Source organism: Haliaeetus leucocephalus, unplaced genomic scaffold (assembly GCF_000737465.1).
Source record: "Haliaeetus leucocephalus isolate CR32 unplaced genomic scaffold, Haliaeetus_leucocephalus-4.0 Scaffold328, whole genome shotgun sequence".
Taxonomy (NCBI): domain Eukaryota; kingdom Metazoa; phylum Chordata; class Aves; order Accipitriformes; family Accipitridae; genus Haliaeetus; species Haliaeetus leucocephalus.
The window spans coordinates 9,278,165-9,291,848 of NW_010972764.1; the positions used below are offsets into that span (position 1 = coordinate 9,278,165).

The 13,684-nt window shown below is 38.7% G+C and overlaps 1 protein-coding gene across 1 annotated transcript in view; it reads right to left on the reverse strand.

Moving 5' to 3' along the window:
* Positions 1–9,245: 9,245 nt before the first annotated feature.
* Positions 9,246–13,684, reverse strand: part of CDH9 (cadherin 9, type 2 (T1-cadherin)) — a 64,572-nt gene continuing 60,133 nt past the window's right edge. The window contains exons 9-11 of the mRNA XM_010571467.1: positions 12,528–12,645; positions 12,179–12,430; positions 9,246–10,148 (exon numbers count right to left, since the gene is read on the reverse strand). Of these exons, the coding sequence (XP_010569769.1) occupies positions 9,661–10,148; positions 12,179–12,430; positions 12,528–12,645 (858 nt within the window). The 3' untranslated portion in view covers positions 9,246–9,660. The remainder of the gene's footprint in view (positions 10,149–12,178; positions 12,431–12,527; positions 12,646–13,684) is intronic.

Here is a 13,684-nt window from a genome sequence, read left to right on the forward strand (position 1 = left end):
AAAGGACTGCATATATTACAAGGGCCACAGGATAAATTGTTATTTAAATACATAGTAAAATTTATTCAGAATATGTATGTATTATGCATATGAATTGTTGCAAACTGGTTTATCTAATAATTTTGAACTAGCTGCTTTGAAATTCCACTCTTCTGCCTCTCTGGGTATGCTGACAGTCCTATCCTACAAAATTCAGGCAGTGTGTTGCTATAGTGGCTGAAAAGTGAGATGAGAAGAATGTTTTCTCATGAACGGATTTGCTGTATTTATGCACATATGATAAAAGTGAATTGAAATAAAGTATTAATTGTCAAATGTCCCTAAATGTAGCTATAGGGCATGTCAGCACATCTACCTTGCAAATGTTGCTATAGCAGAATACTCAAAATTTGCAATTTATAAATGAGAACTTCTGTTAATAAACAATTTAAAAATTAATTTGGGCATTTGGACTTAAAAAGCTTATATTGCAGAGTGGCACTGGAGATTTTTCTAGTCTTTCTCAGTCCTGATGAGAAGGGATTCATAAGCCTAAAAACTTGTCTGGTTTTATTAAAGCAGCTAATATAGTTGGATAAAAGATACTACCTCTCTCCTTAGACTTTCCTTCTATTACAAGTGTGTAAATCTTTTTTATAGGACAGTCCTTATTTGCTGGGTAGAAATGTAACACTTTATTTTTTTTTCTCTATGTAAGACAGTATAGATTAATAGTTTTTGTAAGATTATTTAAAAATCTGTACAAAGACTCTTTCTGCAAATTATATATACAATACCATCTAACCATTTAACATTTATTTGAACCTGCTTTATAGGATTGTTAGGATCAAGCTTTTAATTTACGTGCAACTATCTGGTTTAAAACATTGAAAGAGATTTCCTTTATATCACTGAAATACTTATGCAAATTACATCAGATTACATCACTTGTACAAACATGTGTTTGTATTAATGATGTAGTGCAAAACTCTTTTTCTTTTAATTTTTAAGGGCTTTTCATAAAATCAAAAGAAAGACCATTAACACGAGGGTTTGCTTTCCTCTAAAAAATTATAGCGTATGATTTCTCATAGTACTTTGCAATGAGTTTGGTGAAGTACAGCAGCTTGTCACTGACTTTGGAAGAAAAATGCAGTGGGTGAAATCTGGCCGTTACTGGTAGTGCTGTGCAAAAGCTGGCTGTAAAACAGTGCAGGGTTGGCCGAACATCAGTGACAACAAATATTCTGGCACTATTGCCCGGGACGGCTGAAGGCGCTCAGCCATGGCACAGAGGAAAGCAAACTGCCGTTGCTTTGGAAAAGAGGAAACTTCCCCCTTGGTCAGTAAGTTGCAGATGGCAGCATATGTGTTAGCAGGTGGAGAAGCTGTTTACTCCCTTTGGCTCTCGCTCTGGATCCCGTCGGATGGTGCCGTGCTGCCTGGTGTCCGTTCTGTATCCTGATTTGAGCATTAGTTGAAACAAAGCCCTTCGCTTACACAGGGGATGGGGTTGAAGAGCCTCTTCGTGTCTTGTTTTCTCTCTGCATCTCTGCTGAGTGCTGGTCAGGCTCATTCCTAAAGATTTGTCATTAAATTACCAATCTGGAACTGCTGGGGAAAAAGCAATTTTTTTCAGCAATCAAAAGATAATGTCTCATCAAGAAATCAAACGGAAAGGCATGGGAGTCCTTAGAAATAAAAAATAATTAATTCTGAAGGAGTGGAGACCAGCTGGTGTTGGTTACTACAACGTGATGTTCTTCCACTGTCCGCCCCTTCTGTCTCACTGTCATCTGCTTTAAATGAAAGATTAACTTTTAAGTTAAAGCTACGTCTTTGCCAAATCTGGACATATTCCTGCAGTTTTTAGGGCTTACTCCACATTCCTTTGTCTCTACTTTTCACTTTGTACCTGGAATTGAAAGCCTCGTTCATTCACTTTCCTTCAGGAAGCAAGCCTGGGAAAGCACCTCATTTTCTCTTCTTGCAACTACCTTGGACCTGTCTCAGAAACACATACTTGTCCAAAGCACAATCTTGATTTGGAAAACGTCTTAGACTCATGATGTCGCATGGAAAGGCATCTTCCTTTAAGATGTCTGAAATTTGTGGGGCAGTAAAAGCTAACTAAAAGCAAGATTTCTGACCAGTTTAAGCAGGGAAGTTACATAAATTAATGTCTCCTCAATGGTCAACAAGGTAGCGTGGCCTGTGAAGAGAAGAGCAGGCTTCTGCTCCTGTTTTCAGTACTGTGCTGCTGGGTGTCCTTGGGGAAACTGGTGCACAAAAAAGTGCTTTTCCTACCTGTAAAATGGTGATAATGACACTGACCTTCTTCGTAAAAGCTTTAAAAACTAGGGATGAAAAGCATTATATAAGAAGTAAGTATTATTATCGTTGCTCCTAGCAACTAGCAGCCTGCTTCCTGACAGCTGCAAGAGCAATTCTCAAGTGACAAAAATCCCAGCCCTAATTTCCTTCTCGCCATTTTTACTCATGAAACTCTAGCTTTCAACTCTTCTTCCAGTAGTCAGTGCCAGATATGTACTTGTGTGCTGCAGTGCCTGGGAGGGTCACTCTGCCTCCTGCTGCTGGAGGGAAAGGAAGGCTGTACGGATCCCAGACTGGTTGTTGGATCCTGTGCTGCTCCGAAGATACTCTTGCACTACTCTAACAGATCATAAACTGTTTCTAATGTGGTCTAAATATCTACCAGTAACTCCAAAGGTAAATTGAAGGACACAACTGTAAGCACCGAACAACGTTATTATCATTTTACTCCCACCAAAAATCAAAATCTGTGTTTGTGCAGGCTTACTTTGTACAGCCTGTCATTCCCCTGTGAGAAGTGATGGGAGAAATGCTTGGCACACTGACTCTAAAAGCAAATGCTTTTTAAAATCATGGAGTTCATTCCAAGCTTGATGAAGGTATATTAATATATGTTATGACAGGAGCTGTGTCAAATTCCGTGGTAAAATGAACAAAATCAGGAATATGCTCATATTTAAAGTCACAGGACTGCTATGAAAATGTATTTCCTGCTAAAACAGTGCACACCAGCAAAAGGAATAAGACATTGAATTTGTGACAAGACACTGTCACTTCTTTGGCTTTTACTGGTAATCTGAAATTTGCTAAAAAGGATTCTAATGAATTTTGCTGGAGTGGGCGAAGGGTGTTGCAGAGTGCTTTGCTTCGAATGGGGACGGTGGTGGGGGGGAGTAAAAGGAAAGAAGTAAATGTTCCTGGATTTCCTCTCTTGCATGGTACCCTGTGATAGCCAGTGGGCTGATTCCGCACGGAGGCACTCGCTTCCCCTGCAGAAATAACACCAACATGATTTCTTTGGAACACGGGAACAGTGATGTTCACAACACTCTCTTCTGCATTTCCATTGCTGTGGGATTTTAACAAAGATGCAAAATCCCAATTTGGAAGTGATTTTGAAGTAGAGTTCAGGCCAGATCCCTCCTAGTTTGAATTATGATTCATGAATGGAAACTGAACTGAAGTGTAAAATATACACTCTAACAGCAGGATGCTAGAACAACATAAATAAATAAATAAATAAAATATTAAATAAAACAATCTGTAAAATCAGATAGGTTTATGTCCTTTTGTTTGCACATAGTTGAATGTGTCTTGTACTCTGCCATGGGTTTTTTCCTCTTAGATGGGCATCTCTGAATGGAAGTGGGACCTAAGAGTTTCTGTTGGTTAACCGTATAGATAATAAAGTTTGATTTTTTTTATATATATGCTTATATATGTACACTCACCTATACGTATAGACAGATATTCGTATGCATACAAAGTAATATCTATGTTTTGTTCCTGAAAAATTCTTCTAGAATTCATCTCTCCCCCATTCATCTTCCTGTAGCAGAAGCAAAACTGTTTGATTTCCCCGTACTGCTTTTTTTTCCATGTTTTTTCTTTCTGGAACTGCTCAAGTTCTTGTACAAATGTAAAATGTAACAATACTCCAAAATGCAGTGACCCAAATGCTTATGTATTCTATCTGTGTGCTTAGTACAAGTGAGGAGTGAAGTGTAAATGTGACTTGAAACTACAACTTTCAGTGTAAATTAGACCATTAGCAGTTGAAATACCTTTGGTAGAGCAGAAGGTGTTCATGCCATTTGTCATCAATGCATAAGAAAGGTACTGAGGAAAAGTTTTATATGTGGGGTTTTTTTTGTGTGTGTGACTATTCTGTTCTGAAAACAGCCATTTCATGAAATGACTAAAAATTTTAGGTTCATAGATGGTAGTGGTTGCAGTTAGGTTGCTTAACCTGGCATAATGAGGAGTCTGTTTCGGCATTTCACTGAAAGATGTAACCTTCTGTGAGAGATTGTCTCCAGCATTATTTTTTACTGATAAGACTGTTTATCCAGATAAGCTTGTACTAATATGAGGATGTTACAAAATTCAGTTAAGATGAAAAGAAATAGAAAATACATAAACATTACAAAACAAGACCTTCATCATATGTTCCTCTTTCCTTTTTTTTCCTGCTTTCAAGATGGAGTGGATTTACTTTTTGGTTTTTTTTTTTTCTTGGAACATTCACTTGGAATTTTTCTGTGTTCATTTTTACTCCTTTTCCCTCCTTTTTCTCAGCTTATTTGCTCTTAACCCTGGGGAAAGCCCATTCAAAATTGATTTAAGACTTTTTGGAATGATGACTAAATCCCACAGTATTTCCTCAGGAGTTAGTAAGTTTATCGTGGCCCTTAGCAGTCACAAGTAGTTTTTCTGCAAGACATCAAAATTAGTCTTGTACATCCTAAGTATTTCCAGCTACTTTTTCTCCTTTGGAGTGAACCACAACGGTGGCAGAAAAGTAGATCCTTGGTGAGATTCACATCATAAAAAATGACCTTTCTCCTTCCTCTTGAGCCTCTTTTAAGGTCCCAATGCCTTGAACGTCCCAGTGAGACATGTCTGAGATTTGAGGCAATCCCATGGATCAGAACCTTTGCTAAGCGCAGTTGATTTCACAGAGGATGAAGATGTGCATAAACTTGAAATGCCCAGCACCTCTGTGCCTCAGTTCTCTCTCAGAGGGAAGAACATCTGCAGAAGCACCACTGGAAGGAGTTCCTACCTCTCATCCCTCTCTTTTTTCCTGCTGCTTAACCAGTATCCCACTGCATCAGTCAGCACTTCTGCCCTGTATTGGACCAATATTGTTTGCCTATCCAGCTGAAGCTTGGTCTTTTTTGTTGGACCTTTTGTCAGTTGTACCCATCAATGTCACTAATCTTAAAACGCCAAAGGAAGCTAATAACTTCATCAGTACCAGTTTGTATTGGACAACTCAAAGACATTTTCTGTGTCAGTCAGCTCCTTCAACCATATTAGGGTAGTGGTACCCATGCAGGACCTCACCCAATTCCTCTAAATGTGGACCTGTGAAACCGAAAATAGCCATCGAACTTTAAGAGGCCTCTCAGGACCTTCTTTTTCTTCCTGTACCTTTGGGAATCCAAATACAATGTAATAGTAGGATCTAGGTGTGATGCTCCCTTTGGGACTTAGAGAAATCATATAGCCATTGTTTCACTGATGGTTTAAAGGAGATGACTTGCTAGTAACTGGACTTCAAAATGAGCTGTCAACATACACGTTTATTATCCTATCTCCTTTCCTTCTCCCACAAAATTCCTGTTTATTCATTGAATGATGAACTTTGTTAATATTTATTTCACAAAAATATTGTTTAAATGATCCAAAAAAAATGATGTGCATAACTCCATCAGTCTGAACCTATTACTGGAAAATAGAAGTTAATCAAAGGGTGATCTGAAGTTTTTCTGCCACCTTTGTATCCCAACAAGGTAGATTTCTGCCAATGCTATGCAAGTTCCCATTGGTTCCTATGTCTGGCCTTCTGCCTGTTCAGAGGCACCGAAAACCTGAGATTTAATTAGCCGCAATACCCACTAGGACATCCAAAGCAGCTGGCCACCCAGCAGCCTCAGCACATCACAGGCTAGAAGCTGCCCCTGTTCATCTCAGAATGTCCTCAGCATCGGGAGGTGGTATAGCGTGGGGTTTGCAGGCATTACGCTCTAGCATTTTGGGTAGGCAAACTCAGAGGCAGTGCAGCTGCTCTGTTGAATACCCATGGCAGCAGAGGTGCATGCCTCTGTCGTAGATAAAGGTGGTAGTCGTACCCTTGAGGGATATGGCTATTGCTGTGCAAAGGGTCTCCCCTGTGGGAAATACCCTGGGAATCAGTCAGGTTTATGACACCAGAAGCAGCAGCTTATCACATGGGGTTGTCACTCATTGGTTTTATCGTATAAAATGTAATCAAAAATGCCACCCAAAAAATCTCAATGGATGTAAACAGATAAAAATGATACAGAGCAAAACGGACATATCATGGTAGTTTTCACTGTGAATACAAATTCCTCACCTGTGATGTGGTATTTACTGCGTTGTTTCAGATATAAAAGAAGATCCATTTTTTAAAAAACAATTGTAATAGAAAAAATAGTTTCTGCAGCCCATTTGGATGAACAAGCCCACATCACTACCAGTTAGGCATGTCAGGTGATAAACTTGCCAGCTAGCTTTAGTCATTTTAAGAATGCTTGAAATTTTTAGCAATTTTGAGAAATTACTTGTTTTGCTATATCAACTATGTGAATTTCTGTGAGCTGTAAATCCATGTAGGTCCTCTTTTAAACATATATTGCTTTAAGTGAGCCAAGGGTTCTTGGGCTCACTATTGAAATAGTAGGAAAGTGTGGGAAAGTCTCACTTTCTTGCTGAAAACAAAGGCTAAATCTCCCTCTCTTTGCTTTAGTGGTAATGACCCATGGGCTGAGAAAACCTAGAGTGAGAGAAGGGGGGTGCCTTTTTCTGATGATCTTCTAGAGTTTCTGCTCTTCCCAAAGTACCACAGTGGTACCGTGACATAATGATACTGAGGACATGTCTCTACCAGAGTGTTCTGTGAGTGAGTTCTATAATACTTCTTTTTCCTTTCTTTCCCTCCTTTCTGGAAAAAAAAAAAAAAAGATAAATAATAATACACAAATAAGATTATTTCTGTGTGGAAAATATAATTTCTAAATTAAATTTATATGTCTTCAAGGAAGAAGAATTCCTCAGACCCTGTTTCCTCCATCCTGCCTTCACCAGTAGCCTCTCTTAAATCAAACTGGTACCCATTAATGTGTTCTGCACCAACTCTTAACATCTTAAAAACTTACTCAGCTGCACTGATATATACTTTGTCTGTATCTGTCCTTGCTTTGGGACAGATTTTCATTCTCCTCTCTCCTGCCATTCTACATCACTGTGTGATATTCAGATTTCTGATGACAAGTTGCAAGATTGCTAAAAGCTCTCCTCTTAGTCCAATCTACTGTGTTAGTCATTGAAGATGAAATTTGGGTGTACAATTTCTATAAGTCAAGGAAGATTTTCCTATATTCTTGTTTTAGTTTGTTTTATTCTTTTCTCCCCCGCCACCAGTAATTTCTCTTCAGGGACATAGATGTTTTATCATCCATTTTTTCCCTCCTATCCCATTTTAAGGGAGTGCCTTAAAGTTATGAAAATTGCATTGAAAGACTAATGCCTTCCAGTGTACTTTCACTTTGGCAGCAACACTGTGGAGAACATACATTCCATAAGTCTTTTGCTTTTTGCTCCAAAAGACACAAAAAAGAAACATGCATTCTTATGCCACCAAGCTATGCACTGATGTCTTGTTACTACATCATATCCACGTACATGGCTGCCACGTAGCTGCAGGTTATTATGACTTTTTTTGTGTCACTAAAGTGTTTTGCTTGCAACATAGTGTTTCAGCCCTGACATGCAGCTCCCAGTGAGCTGTTCAGGTGCTTGTTTGGAACCCCAATCCCCTGACCCTCTGTCCCCCCAAAAAATAAAGGAGTTCAGTGTCAGAAAACTTGAGATGCATCCTTGGGGCTATCAGAAGAATACGGTAGAGGGGTAGAATAAATAATAATAAGAGATGTTTTTGGGAAGTAATCTGAAAGTCAACATAGTAGAGAGGAAAATATTAGGCAGGAGTGTGTTCCTATGTCCAGGCGAAGTGACTTTGTGTGTACCCTCTTCATTATCTTTTTGGTAAGAGATGAGTGCCTCGGTAGTCCACATTACATTGCCAATGTGTATCTTAAGTTTCTTTCTGAAAAGATCTGAAAAATAACTAAGTAATTGAGAGAAAACCTTAAAATATTATTATTTTGGACATCTATATGCACTTGGTTTTCCCTAAAGTTGATATTAAAAATTGAAATGCTATGGATAGCGTACATCCTATATTGTTGTCATCTTTGATTCTTTTTCATACATTTAAGGTTTTTTATTTTTCTTTTTTTAAACAAATGTGGATAAGCCTTGCAACTCTCAGTTAGATCACATGTGATCCAGGTAAATTCCTCCTATCCTGTGTTGTGAAAAAAAATGTGCATTGCATAAAAGCTGATCCAGCAAATAGATTTAAAACACAGATACATACTTGAGGATTGTCATTATTGCTTTTAAAAAATATGCAAATGTATGCACTTCTTTGAAGGAAGAGAACACTAACATCTTTAATAAAATATTACTTGGGCTTTGTTTTTATTGCTTGGCTCGCTTTGATTTAAAAAGATGCTATTAGTAACATGTCTGATTTGCCTTATTGCCTCAAAACCCCCAAATAAGATTAGACTAGAAAAGCCTTCCTTTCATTATTGATGTTTGCTTAATTATTCCATTTTTAAAAGGGCATATTATAAAATTGTTTTCATATCTACCAGAATAAACCTTCACCGTTCCTTAAATCCCCAGGTGTATATCTGTTAAATCCTCTCACTGGTCACCTGTTCATATAAGAAGGTATGTGGGAGCAAGTTTCACAATGAAACTATATTATTATGCAATATAGTAATACACATTGCAAGCCAGACTGCATTTATTTATAACCACTTTTTCAAAATAATTTTTCTTTTTTTCTACACTGCATTCCCATTACAGAGCACTCTCTCCATATTGTTCTTGCACAGTACATTTCAACCACTAATCTGACAAAAGAAGATGCATTCAAAAATTAAGTATTGCACAACACGCAGTTTCCTTTGTTCAGAAAGACCGGACAGTTCCTTATGATTAACAAAGTACGTGAGTAAGTATTGTTTTTATAAATACTAATTTATTTAATAAAAATACAAAAATATAAATATACATATATAAAAATATCATGATGAATCAACACACAGACATTCTTTAACTCAATAAATATGGCAGTAATATTAATCTTTTTTAAAGTATATTTTTGAGATTATGTTACAATGCAGGTGCACACTGTCCCAGCTAGTAGGAAAGGTAATGCAAAGCAATTAAAAAAAATTAAGTTTCCACCTCATTATTAAAGGCACAAAAAGCCTTTTATTGTCTTTTCATTGTCAATAAAAACCTTTCATCAGAGGTTTCTAGGCAGAGAGGGTGAATTATAGATTTTTTAAAATCTAAATCATTCATATTCATTCACGTTGACTTATTGATTAAGCAAACCCCTACTAAGACAACACCTATTTTTTGTAAATTTTTTATTCCCAAGTAAGAGAGAGTAGGCCACTTTATCTAGTAACATAGACATGAATTCCACTAACACTGACCAGGTCACAGATTACTTTCTCAGTCTCGATCACTGTCCTCGCCACCATACATATCTGCTAGTTTTTTAAACCGAGGTCCCCAGTCACTGAGGTAATCATAGTCTTGGTTGCCCTCCGTGGTAAGCGACTCCAGGGAGCTGAGTGAATTTGCTATGGAATCATTTCCTTCGTAGGCATATGTTGCTAGTGAATCATAGGGAGGGGCAGCTGGGTCTAAATCATTTTCCTTTAACCTTCTATGAATAAAATCTTGGACATCAATGTTTTCCCAAAGAGGTGCAGTCCGTCTTATCTGAAATATAGTTTCTGGGATAACATCTCTTCTCATCTTGCTTTCCTCTCTTGCTTCTGGATTTCTCAGTGTGCCAATGTCAAAAGCCTGGGTGTCTTCTTCCCCACCTCCTTCATCGTTGTAGGTCACAATGTTATCCCGAACATCGTCCTTTGAGATAATCAAGGGTTCTTTCTTCCTCTGTCTCTTGAGAGCCGTAAACAAGACAACTAATACTGAAAGGAAACAAAGGATGAATGCAGAAATGGGTAGTTAAAAATTAAATAAATGAGCTAATATGTTGCATTTTCTGTTGAACTGGAAAAGTTTTAAAGCTGGGGTGGGATTTTTAGTAGGGAAAGAGTGATAAAAGCTCTCTCCAAGCTGAAGTTAGTAAGGAAAAATATTAATGATTTTATAGTAGTCAAAAACTTATGCTTTTTTAAACCTATGGGAGCAATGATTAAAATATTATGTATTGGAAATAGAGATACAATTAGGCTGAAGTTGAAAAGCAGACAATGTCTTAAAATATATCATCCTACTAGGGTTTGACTTTGATTTTAGTTTTTTTGAAGTACTGCCTTCCTGGCAGTCACTAAGGGTGATTTCATCAAATGTAGTTGAATCTCCTTGGCAAAAGTAATTCACACTCTTGAAAGCTAGTGATTTAGGTATTCCTAAGTGCCTAATTCACTTTTGAAAATGGGATCTACAGGTCCTTCTGAAAATAAGAACCTGAAGACCTTCAGCTATCAATACTATTGACAAAACTATTTTTGGCTTCAATGACTGCAAGGATTGAAATCTAATCTTTGCTACTAAATGTTTCTTTTAAAAAACATGATCCCCCTAGTTTAAGAAATGTTGGTTGAATAACCCTTCCTTTTGGAGAGGTAAAGATTGACACAAAAATGAACCTCTACAGAGGGAGATGAAAAACTGAAGTTAAGATTTGTAAATACATTCTAGCTGGAGTAAATAGGAGAGGCCAGTGAGATCATCTGTCAATGAGGCATAAGAATGGTCGCCGAACCACACGTTGCAGCAGCGCTGAGCACTTCTGTAGAGTCTTAGGAGCAAAGCTTTTACTCTGAGTGACTTGAGTACTGGTGAATAAAAGGGAAGACTGGACGTGCTGCGGGTAGGGAGAGGGGAACTGGGATCTTCCACATGCCATGGTACAATGCTGTGAAGGTAAATGCTGTTCTGTTTTGTTTGCGGGTTTTGTATCTGTACAGGAACCTTTTTTTTTCAAGTTTTCCTAATGCTAGACAAGTAATAGCCCACTTAAGTAAGTTTAAGAACTTCATATACAAGAGTAGGGCAGATCACTAAAAGGTTATTATGAAGAAGTGTCTTTTACAGCCAGGTACTTAAAATGTCTCTGCTATTTTGGGCATGATGACACCAGTCCACTATCCTAGAACACTACATCCTGTTGAACAATCAGATAAGGTGCTGAGAATCACAGCAGCTGTAGACTAACAATTCTGTTTAAATGCTTTTCAGCCCTGTGCTGCTCTGGCTTCACCTGTGTCTGTAGCACTAAGTAGTGCAGGGTCCCTAACCTTGGGGCACTTCTCTGGTAAGCGAAACATGTGAGTTGCAATTTTTATGTACTTAACGCCAGGTTATGAGCTAGCATTTATCCTAGTTTCTTCTCATATCACGTCATCTTTCTAATGCTTCTGCTCTCCAACCACCCATCTAACTTCTGTGCTCGCACTTTATTTAATCAGCTGCTCTCACGACCACTTGCAAGCAGTTGAACATTTCTCTTCTATGCTTTTGAGCTAAATATTTCCTAAGTATAAAAATTACAAATCATTCATGATTAAATAGCTAGTATAATTGATAATTTTTTAATCACTGAGAAACTTATCATTCAGCTTTAGGAATATGATTTTAAAGTCCTGGTTCCAAATGAAGATCTGTTTATAACACAAAATATTTCTCAAATGAGCATGGTATCTAAAACTGACCATAGATTTTCATATTTATTTCACCTAAATAACATTGATAGTCTCAGTCTTGTCACACATTCTTCTGAATAGTGTGATGACAAACAGCCCATAGTAGCTCCCTCTCCCTCTCCCAGCTCCTTCATCTTAGAAAACAATTGGTTAAAAAAAAAAAAAAGACAACATCAAGTATGAAATATTGTTCTGCAGGGTTGTGTGAATAAGGGGTCGAAGAACGTCAGGGGTCTAGAAGTGACCAGACCTTTGCCTAGTCAATGAAACCTCTCATCGCAGGTACTTACCCAGCAGGATAATGATGCAGAGGAGGATGGCAACCAGTGCGCCGGTGCTGAGGCCGGCAGGGAGGAGCAAGGCCTCAGCGTTGCAGGACTGCATGTTCCCCCGGCTGTCGCAGGCACACACGCGAATGGTCAGCGTGCCGGTGCTGCTCTGGATCGGGTAGTCATTGTCAAATATTATGACTGGCAGGAGATAGGTACTCATCTTACTACGGCTGTATCCGTTTCTTCTAGTCATAATTCCTGCTGTGTTATCTAGAATGGAAAAGCAAAATAAAGAAATGTTAGTGGATAAAGTTTTATGTAGTATTGGGGCTGGGGGGGGAAGGGGATGGTGCTGGTCAGCAGTTACCTTTGTTGTCTACAATGGAGAAGTTTGGATGAACAGCAAATTCTGGCACCAACTCAAAGAAAAATCTGTGTCCTCGAGGAGGCTCGTCTTTGTCAACTGCACTCACAGTCTGTATCAGCTATAAAGAAAACAGTATTTCATGCTATTTTAGAAATCTTGTGTTTGAAATAAGGTCTCTGCTTTTTATGTCCAGTAAAAATCCAATTAATCTCTATCTGAAGACACAAACTGATGTCCTAAGCCAAATGTTCCCCGCATAAACACAGGAGAGGTTACAGTAAGCAAGTTGTTGTTTTATTGCTTAAACACGTAGCGGGGGATGAAAAAAGGGCCAGTCCTCACTGCAAGATAGCCGTGTGCTTTGATTTCTACTCCATATCTTGCAGTGATACAGAAACAATTGCCCTCCTGAATAAGCCGTAAACCTCCTGTGGCCTCATGTAGCAATGGCACAGAATGGTGTATAAACCAGTTTTTAAGTGGGTCTAATTCCCAGTCCACCCCATCTGCTCCTGACAATAAATTGGAGTACTGCGCTGGCAGGGTGCTCAGTTCTCCTGAGGTAATAAAAAGAGATGCTTTACTCCCTCCTAAATTGAAATCTCTGGCTGTGGAGCTTTATAGCTGTCCTAACAAGGCCACTCAAGTCCAGCTGGGAAGGAGTGATGATAGTGCCAGCATCGGGGCAGAGTACCATGGACTGAAAAAGAGAGGCTTGAGCGTTGTCTCTAGATCGCACAGGCTTCCCTGTCACGTCAAAACATGTGCAAATATGTGTCTCGTGTATATATAGACACACATATACACTAGCAATTTGACTTTCTATCTGTCCACTGCTAGACTGCTGGATAGAGGCTAAGGAAAAGAGCTACAGAACTGAGGAAGGAAAAGCTACCTGGGAATAGCTGTGGTTCGTGAAACGACTCGCAACAGTTAGCGCCGTGCCAGGTTGCCTGAGTCGTAGTAACTCCTGCGAGCCGTATCAATGACTGCTACGGCCTTTGCACTCCCCAGTGGGTATTGCACTGGAGAGTGACCCATATTCCACCTTGGCTTGCAAGAACGTGTTTGAGTTCAGTCACAAGATGATGAGCTTGGTGGCATGAGAATGGGAGTAAGCTTCAACTGAGGATGCTGCAACTCGGTACAGGCGAGTT